The sequence below is a fragment of the Mchenga conophoros genome, linkage group LG14 (genome assembly GCF_057382185.1).
Source record: "Mchenga conophoros isolate Kocher_MC1m ecotype Shallow Benthic linkage group LG14, M_conophoros_male_GT1.1, whole genome shotgun sequence".
Taxonomy (NCBI): Eukaryota; Metazoa; Chordata; class Actinopteri; order Cichliformes; family Cichlidae; genus Mchenga; species Mchenga conophoros.
Genome location: NC_140539.1, coordinates 41,218,756 through 41,239,671, shown reverse-complemented (window position 1 = coordinate 41,239,671; position 20,916 = coordinate 41,218,756). Strand labels below are relative to the sequence as shown.

The 20,916-nt window shown below is 39.0% G+C and overlaps 1 protein-coding gene across 1 annotated transcript; it reads right to left on the bottom strand.

Annotated features, from left to right (window-relative positions):
• Window positions 1-559: 559 nt before the first annotated feature.
• On the bottom strand, window positions 560-20,682 carry LOC146560500 (protein unc-119 homolog A-like). The gene is made up of 6 exons (XM_085244416.1): window positions 20,586-20,682; window positions 8,400-8,405; window positions 4,932-5,045; window positions 4,639-4,732; window positions 1,735-1,907; window positions 560-1,629 (listed from the first exon to the last, which is right to left on the bottom strand). Exons 1-6 carry the CDS (start codon window positions 20,680-20,682, stop codon window positions 1,517-1,519), a joined length of 597 nt encoding a protein of 198 aa, XP_085100542.1. The 3' UTR covers window positions 560-1,516.
• Between the last annotated feature and the right edge of the window lie 234 nt (window positions 20,683-20,916).

Here is a 20,916-nt window from a genome sequence, read left to right as displayed (position 1 = left end):
ATTTTGCTCTGAAAGGTTTCCACTGCCTCTGGGTGTCCAAAAAACCCCTTGTTGTTTCATGTTTATACACCATTGACCAGAGTCTGTGTATCATGTACTCACTGGCTCAAACCATGCACAGTATGTGCTGAGAGGGAAAAAAAGAAAGAAAAGATGCTGATGATTGATGAGTGATACAGTGGGAGATGCAATAATAACGGTGCAGTAAGACTGTTGCTACAGAAGATGGCGACAAAAACACGTTTTGCTTGTTGCGTGTTAGGAATAATCTTTGGACATGCTTTACTTTCTGTGTGCATTTGACTGTTTTCTACATCAAATAAGTCAAAGGAAGAAGAATTCCAAGTAAAAGCACACAAACGACCTGCGGATCTTAAAGTGTAGAGGATGTTAAATGGAAAGTCTGCAGTCTAGGGAATTTATAAACCACTGCAGTCCATTTAAAGGTAATCAAGTTCAGTCAATAGTATCGTCTGTACCTCAACTTTAGGTCTTTTTTCTTTTTTAGTGGGTGTATTTGGAGTGAACCTCACTGTTAATGAAAAAAAACCAGCAAATATCAAGGTCCCACAAAAATCCCACATTTATTGCAGTTATGGAATTTTGGTTGTCAAAACTTTTTTACATACTTTTATTTATTTTTTTGCTTAAAACATTTATTGTAATTAAAGTATACACAGTGCTCAGTACTACAGAGATCGTACTGGATATCAAAATTGGTATCTGACTTTGGGCTAGTGTAACTCTCTGACACTTTTTCCAAAATGGCTATTTATTTAAAAAATACTCCTCACGCACTACAGTAGTAGTAGTACTACGGACATGAAAATATATGACAACAAGTGACACATTCACAAAGACAGAGTACACAGTGCCGTCATTCAACTGAACGATGGCAGATCACAGGAGGAGGACCGAATCATTCAGATGTGTGTGCCACTACAAAGACTTTGCTGAACCTCTGCAGTACAAATACAGTGAGACTCCTATACAAACTATATACTGTAAATATACATCTGATTTTTTTTATTCTTACTGCTTTTAGGGCAATTTCATTTCCTCCTTTGTCTCATTCTGTGTTTCCGCCTTGTCTGTTTGACTTCGGTTTCTCTTCCAAAACACACAAAATAAAATAAAGTTTTCCTGATGAGAAACTGGAACCCACATATACAGACAGAAAGCAACACTATGTACAGACACCGCATGTGTTTGCTGCCCACACACTCACTCACGCACGCTGATGCAAACTGAGGATAAAACTTGCAGAATTCAGTGTTTCTGCAAAAAAAAAAAAAAAAAAGAGGCAAAGGGAGAAATCTGATTGGCCGGGCAGCTCAGTACCTGAATGGAAATGCATGGAGCTTAACAGGGAAGGAGACATGAGTATTTAATGCCAGTGATTTGTCCATCAGTTCATCTGTTTCTGGTCCTGAAGTGATAGCTGGATTATCGAAAATGTCTAAAACAGGGAAGGAGAAAGAGAGAAATGGTGGAGGGTTGCAGGATGGAGGCTTTCCTACGGCCCTCCGCTGTAGGAATAATCTGCCTTGTTGTGCATCACCAGCTTGTTGTCCACAAAGTAGAAGCTGTCAGACTGTGTCTCGTAAGGGTGCAGGATCATCTCACGCACTGAGAGAGGGAGAGAGACAGCACACAGCGTTCTAAAACATCAAATCCATCTAAACATGGGGCGGGGGTATTTGTCTCGAGTGCGTCGGAGTGTGTGACACTCACTCATTTCCTCGGACAGCGTGGGGAACTCATAAATGTGCTCGCACGTGTTCTTGCTGCTGGGCATGCAGAAGCCAAACTCGAAATCAAAACTCTTTAGCAGCTGATCGCGGAAGTAGTGTCTCTCAATCATACGGAAGTTGTTGATGGGGGTGTCACCAACCGTGAACTCCACTCTGCAGAGACACAAAGTGGACAAAATACACCCACCAACGAGTAAGGGAATGGAAATACAAACTGCTGTCGCTGCTTTTGACACTTATGATAACAGTTGTAAGAACGCAACAAGGGAAAAGCCTAGTAACAATCAATCTAGATTATCTGCAAACCCAATTCCAAAAGGGTGGCTGCTTAAAACGTGAATAAAACTGAATGCAATTATTTGCAAATCTCAGAAATTCCATATTTTACTCACAGCAGAACACAGAAAACATATCAAGTACTTAACCTGAGAAAATGTAACATCTTAAGAAAAAGCTTGTTTTGAATTTGATGGCAGCAGCACCTCTGGAAAAATTTGGGACAGGGTTTGTGTTCACCACCGTGTAACATCACCTCTTCTTATAACAGTTTGTAAAATGTAGGAACTGAGGAGAGCAGCTGCTGGACTTTTAGGAGAAGAATATGGTGGTGTTTCTAGATTATGGATGGATATGTCTTTTTTGACTGATTTGTGGAATTCACAACAAACTGTGATCAAAGAAAACGATTTCTGGAAGAGTTCCTGATTCCTGACAGAATCATGTCTGTTTTTAATGCAGCACAGTCTGAGGGCCTGAAGTTCACAGACATCCGATAAGCAGCACCTGGCTGCTACTAAAGCCTCTTAATTCCTATGGAAGCAGAAAGGATGCAAGTCTCCTTTATTAGGTTATGGGAGAGTGTCAGATCTGAACACGCTGAGTAGCCTTTAGTGTTTAATTGCATTGGTTGCTTCAGAGCTCTAACAAGTAGCTTTCACATTAGAAATAAATAGCAGTGAAAAAATAAACACATTAGCTTTATTATTTTTATGCGGTTGTGACGAGCAAATCACTTTACTTACAACACACTGCACTGCTCTCTTGTCTTAATTATTCTTTACTGTTATATTTTTACATTCTGCTTACATCTCCATCACCTGTTCCTCTGATAATGTCTCTGATTGGAGCAGACCATGTGCCATCGATCCCCTTTTTGCTTGGAAGAAGAGCGAAACAACACGTCAAACTTTTATGTGAGCCTGAAGCAGAAAGTCTGAGTTAAATAAGAGAGTCGATAATCATAGTCGTGATACCTGTTATCTCTGACTGAGGTTTCACATTTTGTTAAGCCCGGTAATGCAAAGAAGGCCTGGTTTTGTTTAGCTTGCTCTGGAGCACACCCATAAAGGAGGCTTAAAAAAAACATAGTTTGGTGAATTAAATGTGATTAGAAATGATAAAAAGGATAAATCAAAGTTATAAAATTAAAAAATGAAGACTGTCAGGGGTTTTGAGTTTTGGGGAGTTTTGGGTTTTCTATAATTTTGTATTCTTATCTTGTTTTATGTTTCTATACTCTATAATATTAATATTTAGCTTGCTGTATTTCTTAGTGTTTATGGGACCTTTTTTTCAATCTTGGTTGTTGTTTTCACGACTTTAGTTCTGACCCTTTGTTGCAAAGACCTTTAGGTTTGGTCTGTGTTTTGTGGGTTTATGACTTCCTTTTGGTTTTCAGATAGGAGCTCTCTGTTTATGTTGTTAGTTTTACTTTCCTTGTGTTTATGATTTCTTATCTGTGCCTTTAGTTCCCTGCTTGTTTTAGCTGACGATAGGTTTTTAAATTCCCTTTTGTATTCCAAATTCTGTTCCTTCCATCTTATGTTTTGACCTCTTTTCAATTCAATTTCATTTATATAGAACAGCAATTACAACAGCAGCCACCTCAAGGTGCTTTATATATACCTACAAAAAGACTACCTCCATGAGCAAGTACTTGGCGAAAGTGGGAAGGAAAAACTCCCTTTTAACAGGAAGAAACTTCAGGCTCAGGGAAGGGAAGCCATCTGCTGCGACCAATTGAGGACGAGGGGGAGAAGACAGGACAAAAGGCACATTGTAGGAAACACAGAGATGAATAACTAATGATTAAATGCGGAGTGAAAAAAGGTGAATGAAGAAGAAAAACCCAGTGCATCATGGTCCCAAGTCCCCAGCAGCCTAAGCATATTGCACACTAACAAAGGGATCCAGCCCTAACTATATAATTGTATATTTGAGTCTTGGTCTCAGTGTTAGTTATTTCTTGTCTTATTTTGATAGTCTCCTGTCACTAGTGCTTTGCATTTAATTCTACTTCCCCTGTCGCGCCATCTCTGATTGGTTTCAGCTGTCCTCCCACCTGTTTCCTCTCCGGTGTATATCTATTGTCTCAGTCTTTCCTCCTTGCGTGTTTTCTTAGAAGAGTTGTAGTTTTGGCACGTTTGTTCTTGACCTGCATTATTTTGTATTTTAGTAAAAACACAGCATTAAAGCTGATTTTGAGTTTACTTTCCATTTTCTCAGGCCTACATTTTGGGTCCATCCATCCAGCTGTCAAATGCACTAAAACCATTTACTCTACAGGTTAACACACACATAATCCAAATAATAATAATAATGATGATGATAATACTACTACCAATAATAATGATACAAATTTAGGGCTAATCCCAGTTTAGATTAGTCAGTTGATGTGTTGGTTTGAAATCTGCACTCAGTCTCATGATGAGCAGTTTTGGCTACTTGGTGCCCGACTCAGCAGATGGGCTGGGCCACTCTGTTCACACTCATCGCTGTCAGCCTGCTGCCTGTGACACCAGAGCCTACACATATCCTACTTCCGGTACGTTCCCTCAGTCGGAGCAGCAGGGTTGACCGGATATTACACCACATGGGGACTTACGTGGCTCCAACCTGCCGCAGCTGTAGGAAAGCCGGGGTGAACTGGTATCGGACAAAACGGCCGGCATTGGGGTCACACTGCTTTTTACCACCAGCTGAAGACAAGATGAATAAAAACAACAAAAAGCAGTCAGCTTTTTGAGTTCCAGCCCTTGCTCGGCTTATTTGAGCTATGCACATATGCGTGCAGGTTTTTCCTATTAAACTGATGAACCAATAAACCATCTGACATACTGGAAGGTTTTTGGACCTGCCATATAATGTGTTATCTAGTTTCTGCACGTTGGAGCTCACCTGGTGTCGGAGGTTTGGTGATCTCAAAGAGGACAGTCCCCGTTTCCATGTCACGGATCTTAAATCTGGTGAAGTCGATCATGTGGACGTTTTCTTCTGGAGAGCAGAGGTAATCTGAAGACAGAAAAAAAGAAAAAAATGTGTCTTAGGTTCTTCTGTTGTTTTGTACATGATACAAAACCAACTGTCAGTTAACCACAGACTTCTGTTACACTCCAAGAAACAGTCATATCTGTTGTTACAGGCAGGCCCGAACCGGTCTCACATTCATAAAAGCCAGCTCTGCGCTGAAGAATAGTCACCGGTGTAACATCACAGCGGTGCCAGGAAAGCCATTTTTGCACGTTTTTATCTTCCTCTGCGCCGAGAGAAGTCACAATACAAAACTCCCTACTTCAGCTACTTCAGTGAAAGCCAAGACAGACGTTCAGGTCACGCTGAGCTCAGGGAATTGTCTGAGTCGCTCAAAAGGATAGACACACAAAGCAGAAGCTAAACACGTTACTCAAAGTTTCTAACTTTCAAAGCAACTCACTAATCTCTCATATGTTTGTACTTATGTGCATCGGAAGATACGCCCAGAGTCAGGTTTGACAGCGGCAGTTATGTAGTCTCATTTCTGGCGAGTGATTGAATTGTTTTTGTGATTGGTTTGAGTATGCATATACTTACCTTCAGATAAAGAAATCTTACAAAACAATACAGAAAACAATATGGTGATCCTATTATTGTATGCATGAGTTGTATGTTAGGGTTGTTTAGAAATAGCTTTTCTTTATTTAACTTTTAACTAAAGTTGAAGTTTAATGGCTTAAACATAGTTTTGCTCTGGTTCTATGCAGAGCCTACAGACAGCTTTGCAGATCAACTTCTACATGCATTTATATAGAGAAGCAAAGGTGCTTTGTGTTGTAAGATAAGGATCCTACAATCACCTGGGAGCGGTGTTACAAACAAAAATAATTTCCCACAGTCACCCAATTCAGTTCAATTTAATTAATTTCAGTTGTATTTAGTTTTCATATTGGCAGCTAACAATAACAGTTGCTTCAGGTTTTATACCTTGAAAGCCCCAAACAATCTGACAGTCCCCTATGAGCAGCACAGACAATGTCGCCTAATCATTCAAGCCTTTGTATGTGAAGAGAAGGATTCAATTCTGGATTACACTGGGAAATAATAAAGAGAAGCGCATATATGAGAAATATGATCTCGCTTTCTCTCTCTAGTTGTTCCTCTCTAGACTTTTCAGGGGCCTTTTAGAGCCAACCAAAGGTTTTCTCTTTCATGGGGAACACATCTGCCTTCCACTTTCCTGCTCTGGACTGCACTTTTCAACTATTCTGTATTTGACCTATGCAGGGCATCATCAACAACAAAGCTACATGTTATTGTTTGGAGAACTGCATCAGTTGCATACCTGCTTAGGATCTACAACCGGACACCAAAGCAGCACTGTAAATCTTGCCTCGTTGTGGCTGTTTTTGAAGCTTATGGATGGCTCTGGACCACAACTTGGTTTTTCCTGCTGTAAATTCAGGCTGGTGGGAGACCTCCCATGGTGCAAAAAGCAATTCTCCTCTCTTCCTGTGCCTTTATATGCCACATTACATTAACATGTCTTCAGTTTCTCCTTTTTGTTGTGTGTTGTTGATTTTTATTTTATTGTTATTTTTTTTAAAGAAACATTGTATTGGGTCAAAGCAAACATTCTCATTCTCATATAATTTCGGATGCTGTTACCTCTCATTTGCTGCTCTCATGTGCTGAAAATCTAAATTACGATAAAGAATTTTTGTCCACTTTTAAAACACGTCTTAACCCCAATTTTATCCTTTGATTTTCAGCCTCAGCGAGACTTAGCTTTTCTTGTAATTAAATTAGCTACTAACTAATTAATTAATTACTTTGCTTTTTGCTTTCATTTGTTTTTTTATTAATGTATTATATAATTTTATTATTTTGTTCCAATGTTCAGCACTTTGTATCACCTGTGGTTGTTTTAGAATGCTTAATGAATAAAGATGATGATGATGATGATGATGATGACTTTTTTACTGTCCTGTAATATTGTTGACCAAACAGGTTGCTTTCCGACAATAACAATAAATGTTTTTTTTTTTTTATCACTTTTCTCTTTCAGGATTTTGATGGCATTAAACCAAAGAACTGTCAGATTTGGCCACGTTGGCGCTATGTGTGCACGTATGTGTGCACGTATGTGTGCACGTATGTGTGCACGTATGTGTGCGTGGCATGTGTGAGACACTGCCTTCCCAACGGGGCAGGATTAGATCTAAGAGGCTTATTGTGTTTTACCATCACATGGACTGACTGTTTGAGAAGCGCAGACACAAATGCACACACTGTATCTCATTAGGGTATGGTAAGGGCAAGTATTATTAGCTGTTTACGTTGCGTAAGTGTTGAAGGGTCTAAATGCGTTATCACCTGACTTGAACGGATCTATGTATTTGTACACACACACACACACACACACACACACACACACACACACACACACACACACACACACCTGCACAGTTACATCTTTGACTCCTTCCTTCTGAGGGTTAAGGAGCAGATGGGCCACACAGGCTTTAGCCACCTGCTCTGAGGTATTTATAGACTTCTTCATAAAGGTTAACACACAACACTTAATGTGAAATTTACTGAACACCAATAATAATCATAATCAATCAATCAATTTATTGATAAAGTAATAATAATCTTAAAAAAGAAGAAATCTGAATGCTGTTATGCCGGAGTTAAAGAAAATCCCTTATTTTGCACGGTTTTAATGGAGATTTACACAGGTGGTGAAGTGAGACCCATTACTTAACAGACCTTATTATTTTTTCTAAGGACAGTCTCTTTGGTTCTTTAGAGTTTCTTTCACACTCCAACCAATGCTAACATCTGACATGTATTTTAACTCACAATTTGCATAGAGTTAAAAACTTTATGAGCTTTGATATTTAGGTGAATGAGATCGTGTCATCTTTCTACGGTGGCCCTGTGAAGTCAAACAAACTGCAACTTAAGAAAAATGGAAAAACACCACAAAAAGCAGACAAAACAAAACGGAAGTGTTTTTGGGAGACAATTATGTGACGGACCAGCTTCAGACGTGAACTGCACTGTAAAAAAAGAAAAGAAAAAAAAACTTAGAAGAAGAAGACAGCTGTAAAAACTTGATGCTGGGAACCCAGTTGTGTATTCTGTAAATCATCATTTGTTTTTCGGTTGGGAATCTGTGCAAGCTTTCTGGAATGTCATGCGGAGTTAGCTACAGTCCAGGGGGATTCAGTTACCACATTAAACATTAAGTGTAATTCAATTTGGGATATTTGATCATTAAAAAAATGAATTTGCTATTAATAGATTAATGTGGATACTTTGACACTAAACCATGAACAGAATGGCTGAATGAACGCAACCCCCTGGTTTAGTCACTAAAACAGTTACCGTTAGCTTGTCACTTCCGCAGCTGGTCCGTCATGGTAATGCTTCCCCTTTCTATGAGGTTTTTTTTTCTATGTCTGTTGTTCTTTTGTGTGTTTTTGCAGCATTTTTATATTGCTTGTGTTTTCTGAAACTGGAGTGACTTTCCATTTTCATAGTGAATAACGGCGTGATCAAGAGATTTTTGCCTTTAAAAAAAAAATTTTTTTTCGGTTACTTTCTGAAACAGTGAGAGTATAGATAGCGTGTGTTTATTTGCAGCGCCCTCTAGTGCTGTGGTTTTTTTTAATGTGAGGGGCTTATATGCACTGGGAACATTACTATAAGCCTAATGTTACTGCTGCAAATGCAACTTTCACATTGGATTTAAAGAGTGCCTGCATGCTATGTGGCCTAGACGCGATTAGCATGGAGTCGTTTTGAAATAAACCCAAGAACTGAAATCGTCGTCTTGGCTGAAAGCTGAATCAAATACTGTTATCTAACACAGTGCAAAACTACGCTCTTCATGCTGCAGAGATTAGATGCTTGTTTGGGTTACTCACACTAATAACATAAGTATCTACAACCTCTCTCTCACCTCCCCCAAACCATTTACAGCTCATGTTTAATATGACAGCATGTCAGGGTCCTGAGCTAAATGACTGTTTCAGGGATGCAGCAGAGTCAGAGAGGAAAGTGTTTACACTCAGGATCCAAAGCTTAAAATAGCTACTGTAATTGCAGCTTTGACATTATTTTCAAAGTGAAGGATGTATTGGGTATGTTACACTGAAGTCCATCGGTGTGTTACCCTGCTCCCACGGTTAAACCATCAACTTAAAAAGGAAACTCTCGCATGCGTACTGCACTATTCAAAAGTCTTGAGCTACCTTTGATTTCTTTATATTCTGCTATGAAAACAGGAAATAGGTGCAATGACTTATTGAAACATCAGCATACATATATGGAAATACTGCATATAAGGCACAGATAGTTACCATGCTAATAGGCCTGAATGTCAGTATTTGGTAAGGCTGCCTTTATTCTTTAGCACAGTCTGAACTCTCCTGTTAAACTTTCTTGTAATTTCTTTAAGGAATAGTTCTCCAGGCTTCCTAAAGGATATTCAAAGCTCTTCTCTGGATGTTGTCTGCCTTTTGTTCTGTTCTTTGTCAAGATGATCTCATACTACTTCAATAATGTTCAGGTCTGGGCTCTGGGGAGGCCAATCCATGACTGATAGTGTTCATCTATGTGTTATTCTGACAGGTATGCTTTTACTGCACTGGCAGTGTGTTTAGGATGTTTGTGATGCTGAATAATTAAGCTATTGCCCATCAGATGATTTCCAAATGATACTGGACCGTGGATCAAAATTTGATGATACTTTTCTGCTTTTATAGTCACATCGATATTTACAAGATCTCTAACACCACTGGCTGAAATGCAGCTCCAAACCATAACAGCCTTTACCGTGTTTTACAGATGGCCTCTCTCCTTCCTTGATTTGAACCAAAACTTTTCATAAGACAAACATTCTTCTGAAAATGGTCAGGTAGAAGGACTGGACTGAAATTATGTGAAAAAGCAGCCAATGTCCAAAGAAACGCTGAAAGGACTTCAGAAAACCTGGAGAACTATATCTCGCTCCTCGGAAGCAAAATATATAAGAAATGACGGGTGGTTCAAAACGTTTGCACAGTACTGTACATACAAAATCAAAGATTAGGTCAGAACTATTCCCACAGTTTACTCACAGTATATTATAACATTGCTAGAACGCCTTTGGCTGTTTTGATCGAACGAACATTGACTGAAAACTCAAAGTCAGTGCTCTTTCCCTCTGTCCAGTAAGAATCTTTTATGTTACAACCTCAAGGAAAACTGAACTCATCATTTTTGGTGAAATAGCCCTTCCTTTTCTCACAATCTGTCTGACGAGTGCTCTAAGTCTATTTTCTGTAACAGCTACTAAACTTGCTGTCTTTGTGGACAGATGACTGATAGATGTACTTGGTGAATCAGAGACGGCTTCTTGCCAAACCTGATGAAAAAGACAGATGGAGCGTTTCATCTGATAGCAAAGCCAATGAAATCACTTTCATCCAGTGCAGTGCAAGAATTTGCACACTTCTGTGTGCTCCTACGGTCGCATGAAGCCCAGACTACACACTACAAAACACACTTTGATTTCACAGCCTCTGCACATGGAGCAGCTTGACTGATGATGGGTGACTGCCTTTCAGAGATTTGTAGTAGTCATAAAATATACCCCTTTCACATGCTCGGTGTTTAGAGAACACAAAATTTGGTGTGAGGGGAAAAACACACAAACTGAAGGAAAAATGTCATTTTCAGTTTGTGAAACATATTTAGAACACCAAAAAAGAAAGAAAGAAAAAGAAATAAAAAAAGACAGAGAAGTACAGTATAAACAAATAGGTCTCAGACTGGTTTCTGAAAACATGTAGCTGGGGCAAATCTACCTACTATAGCACATTTGGAATTATTTATATATCGTCTGTGAAAGCAATTAAGTTAGGAGTTAACTCTGCTCTAGATGGTTTTTCATCCTGCTCGGGGACTACTCCACCAGTTGTATCTTTGGAAGATATTTAAGGGTGTGTGGGAGTTTACCCAACCAGTCTAAAGGCATTGGACTGCTTTCTTTAAGGTGTCCTGTGAGGGGGTGTTTCAGGAGTCTGTTGTAAGTTACGTAACTGCTGATTAATGGGAAGAAAAATACTACTGCTGAAGCCAGCATCTTAACATATTCCAGCCATGAAGATTACCCCTGCACATTTAAAAAATTATGCTCTGTGTCAATGTGACACAGAGGTCTAGAGCAAGCATCCATATGAGGATTGGGAAGTGACCGTCGTCTAACTATTGTTTCAATCAGCGCATCACAAATACACAGTGCTAAAGGGCACTGTATGTACCTCTAAGTGACTTTCAGAAAACAGCATTATTTAACACCTGGGGAATAAGAATAAGCTTAAAATAGAACATTTTAGGCTTTACACACAGTAAGTTTTGTCCAGAGAGTAAAACTTGTTGAACGCGTAGCTTCACTGGTGCTGTAAAAAGGAAACCTGTACACAGCATCTCACTAACAAGGAAAAAAGTACAAGAAAATAACCGTCCATCATTGTAAAGACAGGACATCCATAAAAATGTGGTTAAAATGATGGTTCTATTCGTCAGTTTGCTCTTCTTTCCTTTTTGCACACACACACACACACACACACACACACACACACACACACACACACACACACACACACACACACACACACACAAAGTGCTGCACTTCACTTCCTTCAACACTGTCACCTAGCAACGCTCCTTGTGATAGAGCACTAGCTCGATTAGCCAGTCTTTTTCCTTCTCCTGTTCCACCTGCCTGCTCCACAACAACAAGGTGCAGCAGCAAATCAAAGGAAAGCATCTCGGATTTGACATCAGTCGTATGCAAACGAAATGCACCACGTCTGGGATCCAATGGAGGTATGCCTGAGGCCTCCTCCTATGGAGGTTTGTGCAGGATGTGCCTGAAGTGCAGGAGAAATTAGACATCCTGTGGCAGTGAAAACAGTGACTCCACTTGTGACATGAGACCTTACTGTACTTGTCATTTTGCTGAAACATGTCATTATCTTCCAGCTCAGGTAGGCTGCCTTTAATTCTGCCTTTGCCTTTTGGATCTTACTCTAACCTCGACACATCTAATTTCTTGGATAACAATCAGACTCATGCTATTAGACTAACATCAGGCTTTTGTTAAATACATGAATTTTCAGTTGTCAACAGAGTCCTGAAAAGAGGCAGCAGCACCTCTACAGAGAGTAAAATTAGCACCAAGTCAAGAGTCATGCTGTGCTCCTGCGTTCAGACTCCCAGAGCCTGTCTGACGGGTGCCACTTATAGCTCCCTAATCCCTGAGATTAGCCCGGAGTTACAGACTTTCAGCCACAGGGATTGACTCCACATGGCTCATTCTTTGACTGCGTGGCCTTTGATTAGTTTTAAGACCTTGTTTGAATAAATCTAAGAACACAAGTAAGGAAAATGCAAAACATGTTTGCATGTTTTCACCTTAAATCCATAGCCTTTGGCTGCTTGTGGCATTAGCGTTGGAGTTCACGTAATGATGTATGGTGCACCTGAGTGCGGCGGGTTGTTTCATGTCTCTCAGTTAACAGAACCTGCAGGCAAACTGACAAATGGTGAGGTTCATGGAGAGGTTGCATTCTGAGCAGCTGAATGCAGATGAGATTTTTCTCCTCTTATCTTTCTCCAACCAGAAAAAAGAGGGGGGAAAAGATCCGGGGCTTCCTGTATCTTATGATCAGTGCTGGTTGTAATTCTTTACATTCGTCTGCAATGCACTATGGTTCCTAAATTAAGTAATCACATTAGTTACTAATCAAATATTTATGTCAATTTTGTTACGCAAGTTCTTTAATTACCTGCATAATTTTTGCTTGTGCACTAATCACTTGACTTTGGTTCACGTGGCGGATTTGGATAAAAAATAGCAGAGTCGTCTGTAGCTTCTCAGGGGTGGATATAACAAATAATCTTGTGGACATTTGTTTTCATATCTTAGTGAGGACAAACAATTGACATAATGCCTTCCCTAGCCACTTGCCCTAACCATCAGAAATGAATGCCTAACTCTAACCTAACCATAAACTAGTTGTAACCCTGACACAAAACCCACATTTTGAGTCTCAAAAATACCTTTAAACTCGTGGGGACGGGCATTTTGCCCCCACAAATATATTAGCATTCCAGTTTTTGGCATATTGAAAAATGGCACTTTATGTATGTTGATTGCACTTTATGTACACACACACACACACACACACACACACACACACACACACACACACACATAAAAGCACACAAAGCAATGAAAATTTGAGAATTTTTTTCCCTTTTGTTTTCTTTTTAAGATGTTGGAGTGAAAACAGATGATAGCATTCACCTAGCTTACTACAAGGAGTGATTGTTGTTACCTCTGCCAGCTGTTTTCCTTTTCCACCCTTTATGCCTAGCTATGGTGCAGTGGTTAAAACATTTGCTTGGCAATTGCAAGCATGCTGGTTTGGTTCCAGCTGGAGGCACAAATCCCTTCTGGGGTTGCCTCAGGAAGGGAATCTGGCATAAAACTCTGCCAATGCAGAGCAAACATGCGGTGCTACCCAATGGAACGACCCCTTGTGGTAACAGAACAGCTGAGAGTAGCTTTTTATGCCTAAACTAGCCTTCAGAGAATAAAAAAGTAAAATCCCTACAAAAACTGCAAATGCTGAAATTAAACATATAATTTCTCTTTTTTGCTAGCAAGGCAAGTTTATTTATATAGCACAATTCAACAACAAGGTGATTCAAAGTGCTTTACAGAGACATTAAAAAATCAAAAACAAATAAAAAGCATGATTTAAAATTGATTTAAAAAAAACAGTAGATAAAATCTGTAGTTAAAATGTAAGTTTTGAAATTTAAGCTTAAAAGTGTGGATTTGATGCTTTATTCAAATGCAGCTAAGAATAGGTGAGTCTTCAACCTGCATTTAAATAAACTGAGTGTTTCAGCTGATAGCAGGCAAAGATCCTCAAAGATCAGCAGGTTTGATTTGTAGGGTAGTGCACACATGTATACTGAATGTAGGTCATCTGTTCTTCAGGTGGAACCACTTCAGTATGGAGTATGATATAACCTCTGCCTGGTAGTAAACACACACACTCCACCTCTCTTCATGGACATCATCCATTTTAAAAAGTGCATAAAATAGCTCAAATTAAACTGCAGAACAAAACAGCTCAAAATATAAAAACATATTTAAAAAAACTACTGATGTTTTTATTGTAACTTGTAAAACTGCACCTTGCAAATAGATAGAGACTGCTTAAAGCAGCAGATTCAGCAGCACACTGATATGAATATTTGAACTCTTATAGTATGGGCCTCCAACCTGTGGCTTTGGATCCATATGTGGCCCTTCCACCTGTCTCCAGTGGCCCCCTTTGGCTCTGATAAGAAAACTAGATTAAGAAAATGATCCTCTTAAATTCTCTAGACCTCCGTATCAGTGGCTAGCATGGATGCACATCTATACACGTCCTGTTTTAGTGTCCTTAGCTATGAACTGAAAATAAAAGTGTCATAAGAAACTTAACAGTGATGGTCAGATTTGTTTGCTTTAATCTCCGATGCTGCTGGTATACTTTACCTGTGGCTGGACTTCTGTCAGAATTAATTTGAAATGTGTCTTTTACTATTTTCCTATATTTCAGCAAATACTTTTATCTGTTTCTCAAACTTATTATCATTACTTATAATTTAATTCCTTAGCACAAGCATGGGAAGAACTCATAATGGCTCAACTCTGTTTTAAAGTGGGTCTATTACGGTTTGTTTTTCTTTAAAATTGTTCTGTTTTGTTGATAATAAAAACATAAGCAAACTAAACGCTTTTAGTTATTTTAGGTCTCGAATTTCATGAATGCAACAAAATCTTGGTAACACTGAAAAAGAAATGCAACGTCAGAGTACCAAATAATCACTATAACTAGTCTACTGCAGAGTAATTACATGTGGTGAAAGATTTTAACTATTTAAACCTGTTAGCAATGTTACTGTAGGTTAATTTATATGTAACAAGCCGTGTCCCTCCGTTAAGATAACATTAGAAAAAATTTATTTATTTATTTTTTATCTCAAAGCTGGGAATTCGTTATAATCAGAATCAGAATCAGAATCAGAATACTTTATTGATCCCTGGGGAAATTATTTTTTGTTACAGTGCTCCATTTTAAACCAACATTAAGACAAGACAGACAATACGCTAACTAAGAATAGTACAATATATACATATATATACATACATACATACATAAGTCACTTATAAATAAATATTTGGAAAAGAAACATGTGTAGTTGTAGCAGCAATAGTAATAATAAGTAAAATAATAGGTAAAAAGTGAAGTTCAGCACAGCAAACATCTAACAAATAGCCTGCATAAGTCAACACTGTGGGGCTCTAGTTTCTCCCAATATACACAGCGTGTAAATTTAACACTACTTTAATGTAAATACTTTTATTTTTCCTTTAGTTGAAGAAGATTTACAAGATGGTAGTGAGGCCTGCTGCAAATGAAACCAGATATTTACATACACTTAAAAAAACACAAAAACATTTTCTTTACCCTCAAAGATGAAATCGGGTCTTGTTTTAGATCAATAAATATTAACGTATTTGTTGTATTTATGAAATGTCTGAATGAAGAAAGAGAAAATTGTTATGTATTTTTTTTATTACTTTCATCAAAGTCAGAAGTATACATATACTTCCTTTGTGTTTGGTTTGCCCTGAAACTGTTTCACTTGGTCAAACGTTTTTGGTATCCTTCCACAAGCTTTCTACAATAGCTTGCTGGAATCTCGTCCCACTCCTCTTGACAGAACTGGTGTAACTGGTACAGGTTTGTAGGCCTTCTTGCTCGCACTCGCCTTTTCAGTGCCACCCACAAATTTTCGATGGGATTGAGCTTTATGATGGCCACTCCAATACCTTGACTTTGTTGTCCTTAAGGCACTTTGTAACTAATTTGGAGGTAGTGCTTGGGGTCATTGTCCATTTGGAAGACCCAAGCTCTAAATTCCTGGCTGATGTCTTCAGATGTTGCTTTAATATGTCCACATAATTTTCTTTTCTCATGATGCCCTCTATTTTGTGAAGTGCACCAGTCCCTTCTGCAGCAAAACAGCCCCACAACATGATGCTGCCACCTCCATACTTCACAGTTGGGATGGTGTTTTGAGGCTTCGAAGCTTCCCCCTTTTTCATCATTACGGCCGAACAGTTCAATTTTGATTCGTCAGACCAGAGGACATGTCTCAAGAAATTAAGATTTTTGTCCCCATGTGCAGTTACAAACTGTAGTCTGGCTTTTTTAATGGTGGTTTTGAAGTAATGGCTTTTATCCTCCCAGAGTAACCGTTCAGCTTTTGGTATTACGGGACTTGTTTTGTTATGGATAGTGACACTGACGTATCAGTTTCAGCCAGCATCTTCACAAGGTCTTTTGCTGTTGTCCTGGGGGTGATTCGCACATTTCGCATCAAAGAAACATTCCTCTCTTGGACTCAGAATCCGTCTCCCTCCAGATGATTGGTTGTACGTTCCCATGCTTTTTATATATCTTAACAGATGAACGTTGGACCTTCAGGCATCTGGAAATTGCACCTAAAGATGAGCCACACTTGTGGACCTGTTTTCCCATGATGTCAAAGAAAGGCTCTGTGATTGGGGTATGCCTTTATATGCATCCACAGATGTGCCACCAACTCAAATGGACTCAATTAACCTATCAGGAACTTCTCAAGCTCAGAATGGAATCATCTGGAGTTTTCATTTTCTTTAAAGACACAATAAACTTAGTGTATGTATACTTCTGGCTTTAAAGAAAGTAAAAAATACATAACAATTTTCTCTCTTTTTATTTTGACGTTTCACAAATACAGGAAATATGTTAATATTTATTGATCTAAAACAAAAAAGTTTACTCTCATTCGATTGTTGATGGTAAAGAAAAAAATGTTTTTGTGTTTTTTTCTGAAGTGTATGTGAATATCTGGTTTGAGCTGTGTGTTGTTGTATGGTTTGGAGATGGAGGCACTGACAACAAGACAGGAGGCTGAGCTGAAGATGTGAAGATTTTCATTGGGATCAACCAGGATGGATAAAATTAGAAATGAGTGTATCAAAAGGACAGTAACTTCTTCAGTTTAAAAGTTAAAAGCTCTTGTTGTTGATATTAATGTGATTGTGTTGAAAGTAGTGCAGTGTCCTATTTTAGTGATGGTGTAAAAAGAAGAAAACGCCCATTTTTTTACTAGTATTGGACAACGAATGTTAAAGATGGAGGAGAAAAAAAGGAAGACCACAGAAGAAGTTTGTGGATGAAGGAGGACACGCACCTCTGTGGCGAGCCCTAAAGGGAACAGATGAAAGAAGGTTTCATCTGTAAAGGACGTCCAGCTCAGCAGAAAAGCAAAGAGTAAAGTTGACTACATCCTGTTTAGGATCACCCATTTTTAATCTGATGTAGCTCTTTCAGAAAATTCTTCCTATCAGGAGGAGAAAATGAGCAGAGATCCAGCATGAATGGCTACAAGCATATGTTTAGTCTCTTGAAGCCACAGTAAATTTTCTAGACTGCTGATTGCAATTTGTAAGGGGCATGAAAAAATATTAATGTTACTGAATAAGCAGAATATTTTCCAATTACTTATTCAGATGCTCCACTGATGATTGTCATTTAGCTTAGCTATGCTGGGGAGTCTAAATTCATCTTCAAGTAAAACTAAAGGTTTATTACACTACGAGGGTTCTGGTGGCATCTTCGCATACACAACTGAACTAAAATTATTCAGCACCAAACCCTGACCTGTGGTAATTTTTCTATTTCAGCTCTCACGGTTTGTCATCCACAAGCAATCAGAATTGATTATATGACTTAACACAAATACCAGCACCAGCCAGTAAGCACAGAGTCATAGGTTATTGATCAGTAACCATGTTAGACCCGATACAGGGTGATGGCCGTCTCACAAGTGCACGTTTACCATAATCCAATTGCTTAAGCAAAAATTAGGCCTAAACTCATGTGAGGGACACCTCACGAGACCGTGCCGGTGACTGATGTGGATTCAAAAGCCATCTCTCTGCGCTTCAGATCGCTCCGAAAGAATAACCTTGCGACAGCTGTGCATGGGAGATTAAGAACCGGCTGCACCAATCAATTTTAATTAAAACTGTATCCATTGTGCTGGCACACATCACAGAGTGGAAATCCCGCCCGATGTAGATAAAGCGCTGCTCTGTGTCCCAGACTTATTAAGGCCAAATAATTGATTGCCCATTAATGTAAAAGGAGCAAGATCGCTTTGAGTAAATCATCTGGATAATTCAAAATTACACACAAGTGATCCTTTGAGTAAAAAGACCCACAGTCTAAGAAAGCATCTAGTGTGGTCATGCTCCTCTCTTCCCACGAAGGTGTAATTTTTTACACTGAAGATAACTTTTTTTTAAACCTGGCTGTATTTTGGAAAAAGGGAAGTGTCAGGTTCCAAACTTTACATCCATCCTTCACGAGACCATTACAACAGGTACAGCTGGATGAAAGCTCTCTAAGGGTGTTTTCAAACCTATAGTTTGCTTACTTTGGTCCAAAGCTACTTGTAAACTTGTAGCAAACTAACCACGTGAGAATGTTCATTCCGCTCATTGGCCAGATGTGTCTGGGGCGGGAACTACAAAAGTAAATACAGGAAGAAGGTTCTGTATTCTGGACCTGTGCTCATCTATAGTACACAGTAGTAGTATCAGGGTGGGATCATGTTCACACCATAAACAAACCGCTCTGGAGACTGAGACTCTTTGGAGGAGGTGGTCTTGGTGCGGTTGTTTTGGTCTGCAACCGAGTGCGATTACCATGTTCAAACCTGCACAGACGAACTGATTTAAACTGACCAATCTCCTTTTTCAGGCTAATTAGGACATGAATGAAACAACATCGAAAGCAAAAAAGTCAACACAAACTAAACTTCTACTGCGTGCATGTGTGCTTTTGTCTCAACTAAAGATAGCTGTCACCTTGAAAAGTGGTAAAATCTAGTGGTCATTCTATTCATAATGGACATTGTGGTTTTAAGAGCAGCATGGTGATTAGTACTGTTACCTCACAGCCAAAAAGGGCTTGGGTTCAGATCTGGGCTGAGGCATTTTTGAATTGCATAAGCAGTCTGGACAGTTTCACATTACCAGGTAACATGATGAATGTAAGTACCCAGCAAAAATTGTGTTAAATGATCGCTGTTTTATCATATTTAAGAAACAGTTCTAAAAGTTGTGCTGTTATCTGGTTGTCTGCTTCAGCTGTTTTGTGGATGTCATGGTTGTTAAGAAGAATTTTGGTACATTATGATTTCTCTATGAAAACAAAACAGAAACTTAAGCACCATAAAATGTGATCGAAGTCATGGCTTTGATAGCTAACCTGCCAACACAACATGGACTCTAAAAGCTTGTGTTAGAAGGGTCTGACTGGACCGTCTCTGGTCTCTGAAAAATAAAGCCAGCATGTAAGTGGCTAAATCTTCACTTCCTCTGTGTGCTGCTCAAGACTGACTCCAACAGGTTACAAAGTCTAAAAGCTTACAGCAATGCAATAATGTAATGCAATACTGTACTAAATTCAGTAATTACACTAGCTGCAATTGTGTCATTACAAAAGGTCTTCATTTATCTGCGTGCCGCTTGGATAAAGTTTTTAAAGTTCATGTGTAGCAGGAGGAAAATAGCAGCGCAGTCTACAGCAGACATTACTTTTATTTTTAGTTCCCAGAAGGGCAAGAGAGAGAAGGTAAAGTGCAAACTGCAGCCAAGACAGAAACAAATGCATTATACTGCTTCACAAGCACCTGCAGAGACAACATGCTAATGCAAAGCTACACAGCAAAATCTCCAGTGTTAAATTAACACTGGAGAGTGTCTATATGGGTCCACACCTCTGAGTGTTAAATACAACACTGTTGAGTGTTAAATTAACACTTTTGACAGTGTTATATGTTTAAAAGTAACCTAGTCAGTTTTGAAGATTAACAATGGCTAACACTGAGCAGTGCTGATTTTCTAACACTGGAAAATAACTCAAAATGTTAGAAATATTCCAGTGTTAGAAAATCAGCACTGCTCAGTGTTAGCCATTGTTAATCTTCAAAACTGACTAGGTTACTTTTAAACATATAACACTGTCAAAAGTGTTAATTTAACACTGGAGATTTTGCTGTGTAGTAAAGAACCCAGGATGATGTTAAATCTGAATGTTTGCTGACCCCAGCCCAGTACCCAAAGCCTGATCTTCAACAGGTAATGAAAGCAGTGATGGACAATCAGGTTTGAAGCCTTTGTTTCTACCATTTTATGTTTCTAATTTAAAATCACTGTGGTGATAGCTTTGAAGTCTCTTTGGCCTGGTTTTCAGCTTTATGGTTGTACCTAAAAACTAAGAGAAAATAATACGTATTTATTCTCATTAAGGTACAAATAGGGTAGAGCTGTGGAGACCTGGCTTGTCTGGTCTTGTTCTGTTAAAGCCAAATAAAGATCTGTTAGTCTGTTTAACTGACTGGCCTCCAAGTTGTCCGGCAAACCTCCACACCACATGCCCGCTGGACCTGCTAGCCGCTCCTTCCTCGCCAGACCACCTACAGCCTCATCTAGCATCGAACAGTCATTAGACTGAACCTCTTTACTGTATTTGTGTCTTTTGGAGCATTTATGTTGGATTTGTTTGGTTGCTCTGTCATCCAAGCAAATCCATGAAGCAAATCCATGAAGTGTATCCATCATTATGTTCATTCATTCAAATTAGCACTAATTAGCCTGTATGGGTGTCTTTGCATTGTAGCTGTCAGTTTATGATTGCAGCTAACTGCGCTAACTAGCATTAGCTAATAA

Bases quoted from the DNA above. Each gene is read 5' to 3' on its own strand.
- LOC146560500 (XM_085244416.1), bottom strand. From the start codon at position 20,682: ATGCTAGATGAGGCTGTAGGTGGTCTGGCGAGGAAGGAGCGGCTAGCA. The intron at 1,908-4,638 runs GTAAGTCCCCAT...GTGTCTCTGCAG, and splicing joins CTGCGGCAGGTTGGAGCCAC to AGTGGAGTTCACGGTTGGTG. The intron at 1,630-1,734 runs GTGAGTGTCACA...TCCCTCTCTCAG, and splicing joins CACGCTGTCCGAGGAAATGA to TGCGTGAGATGATCCTGCAC.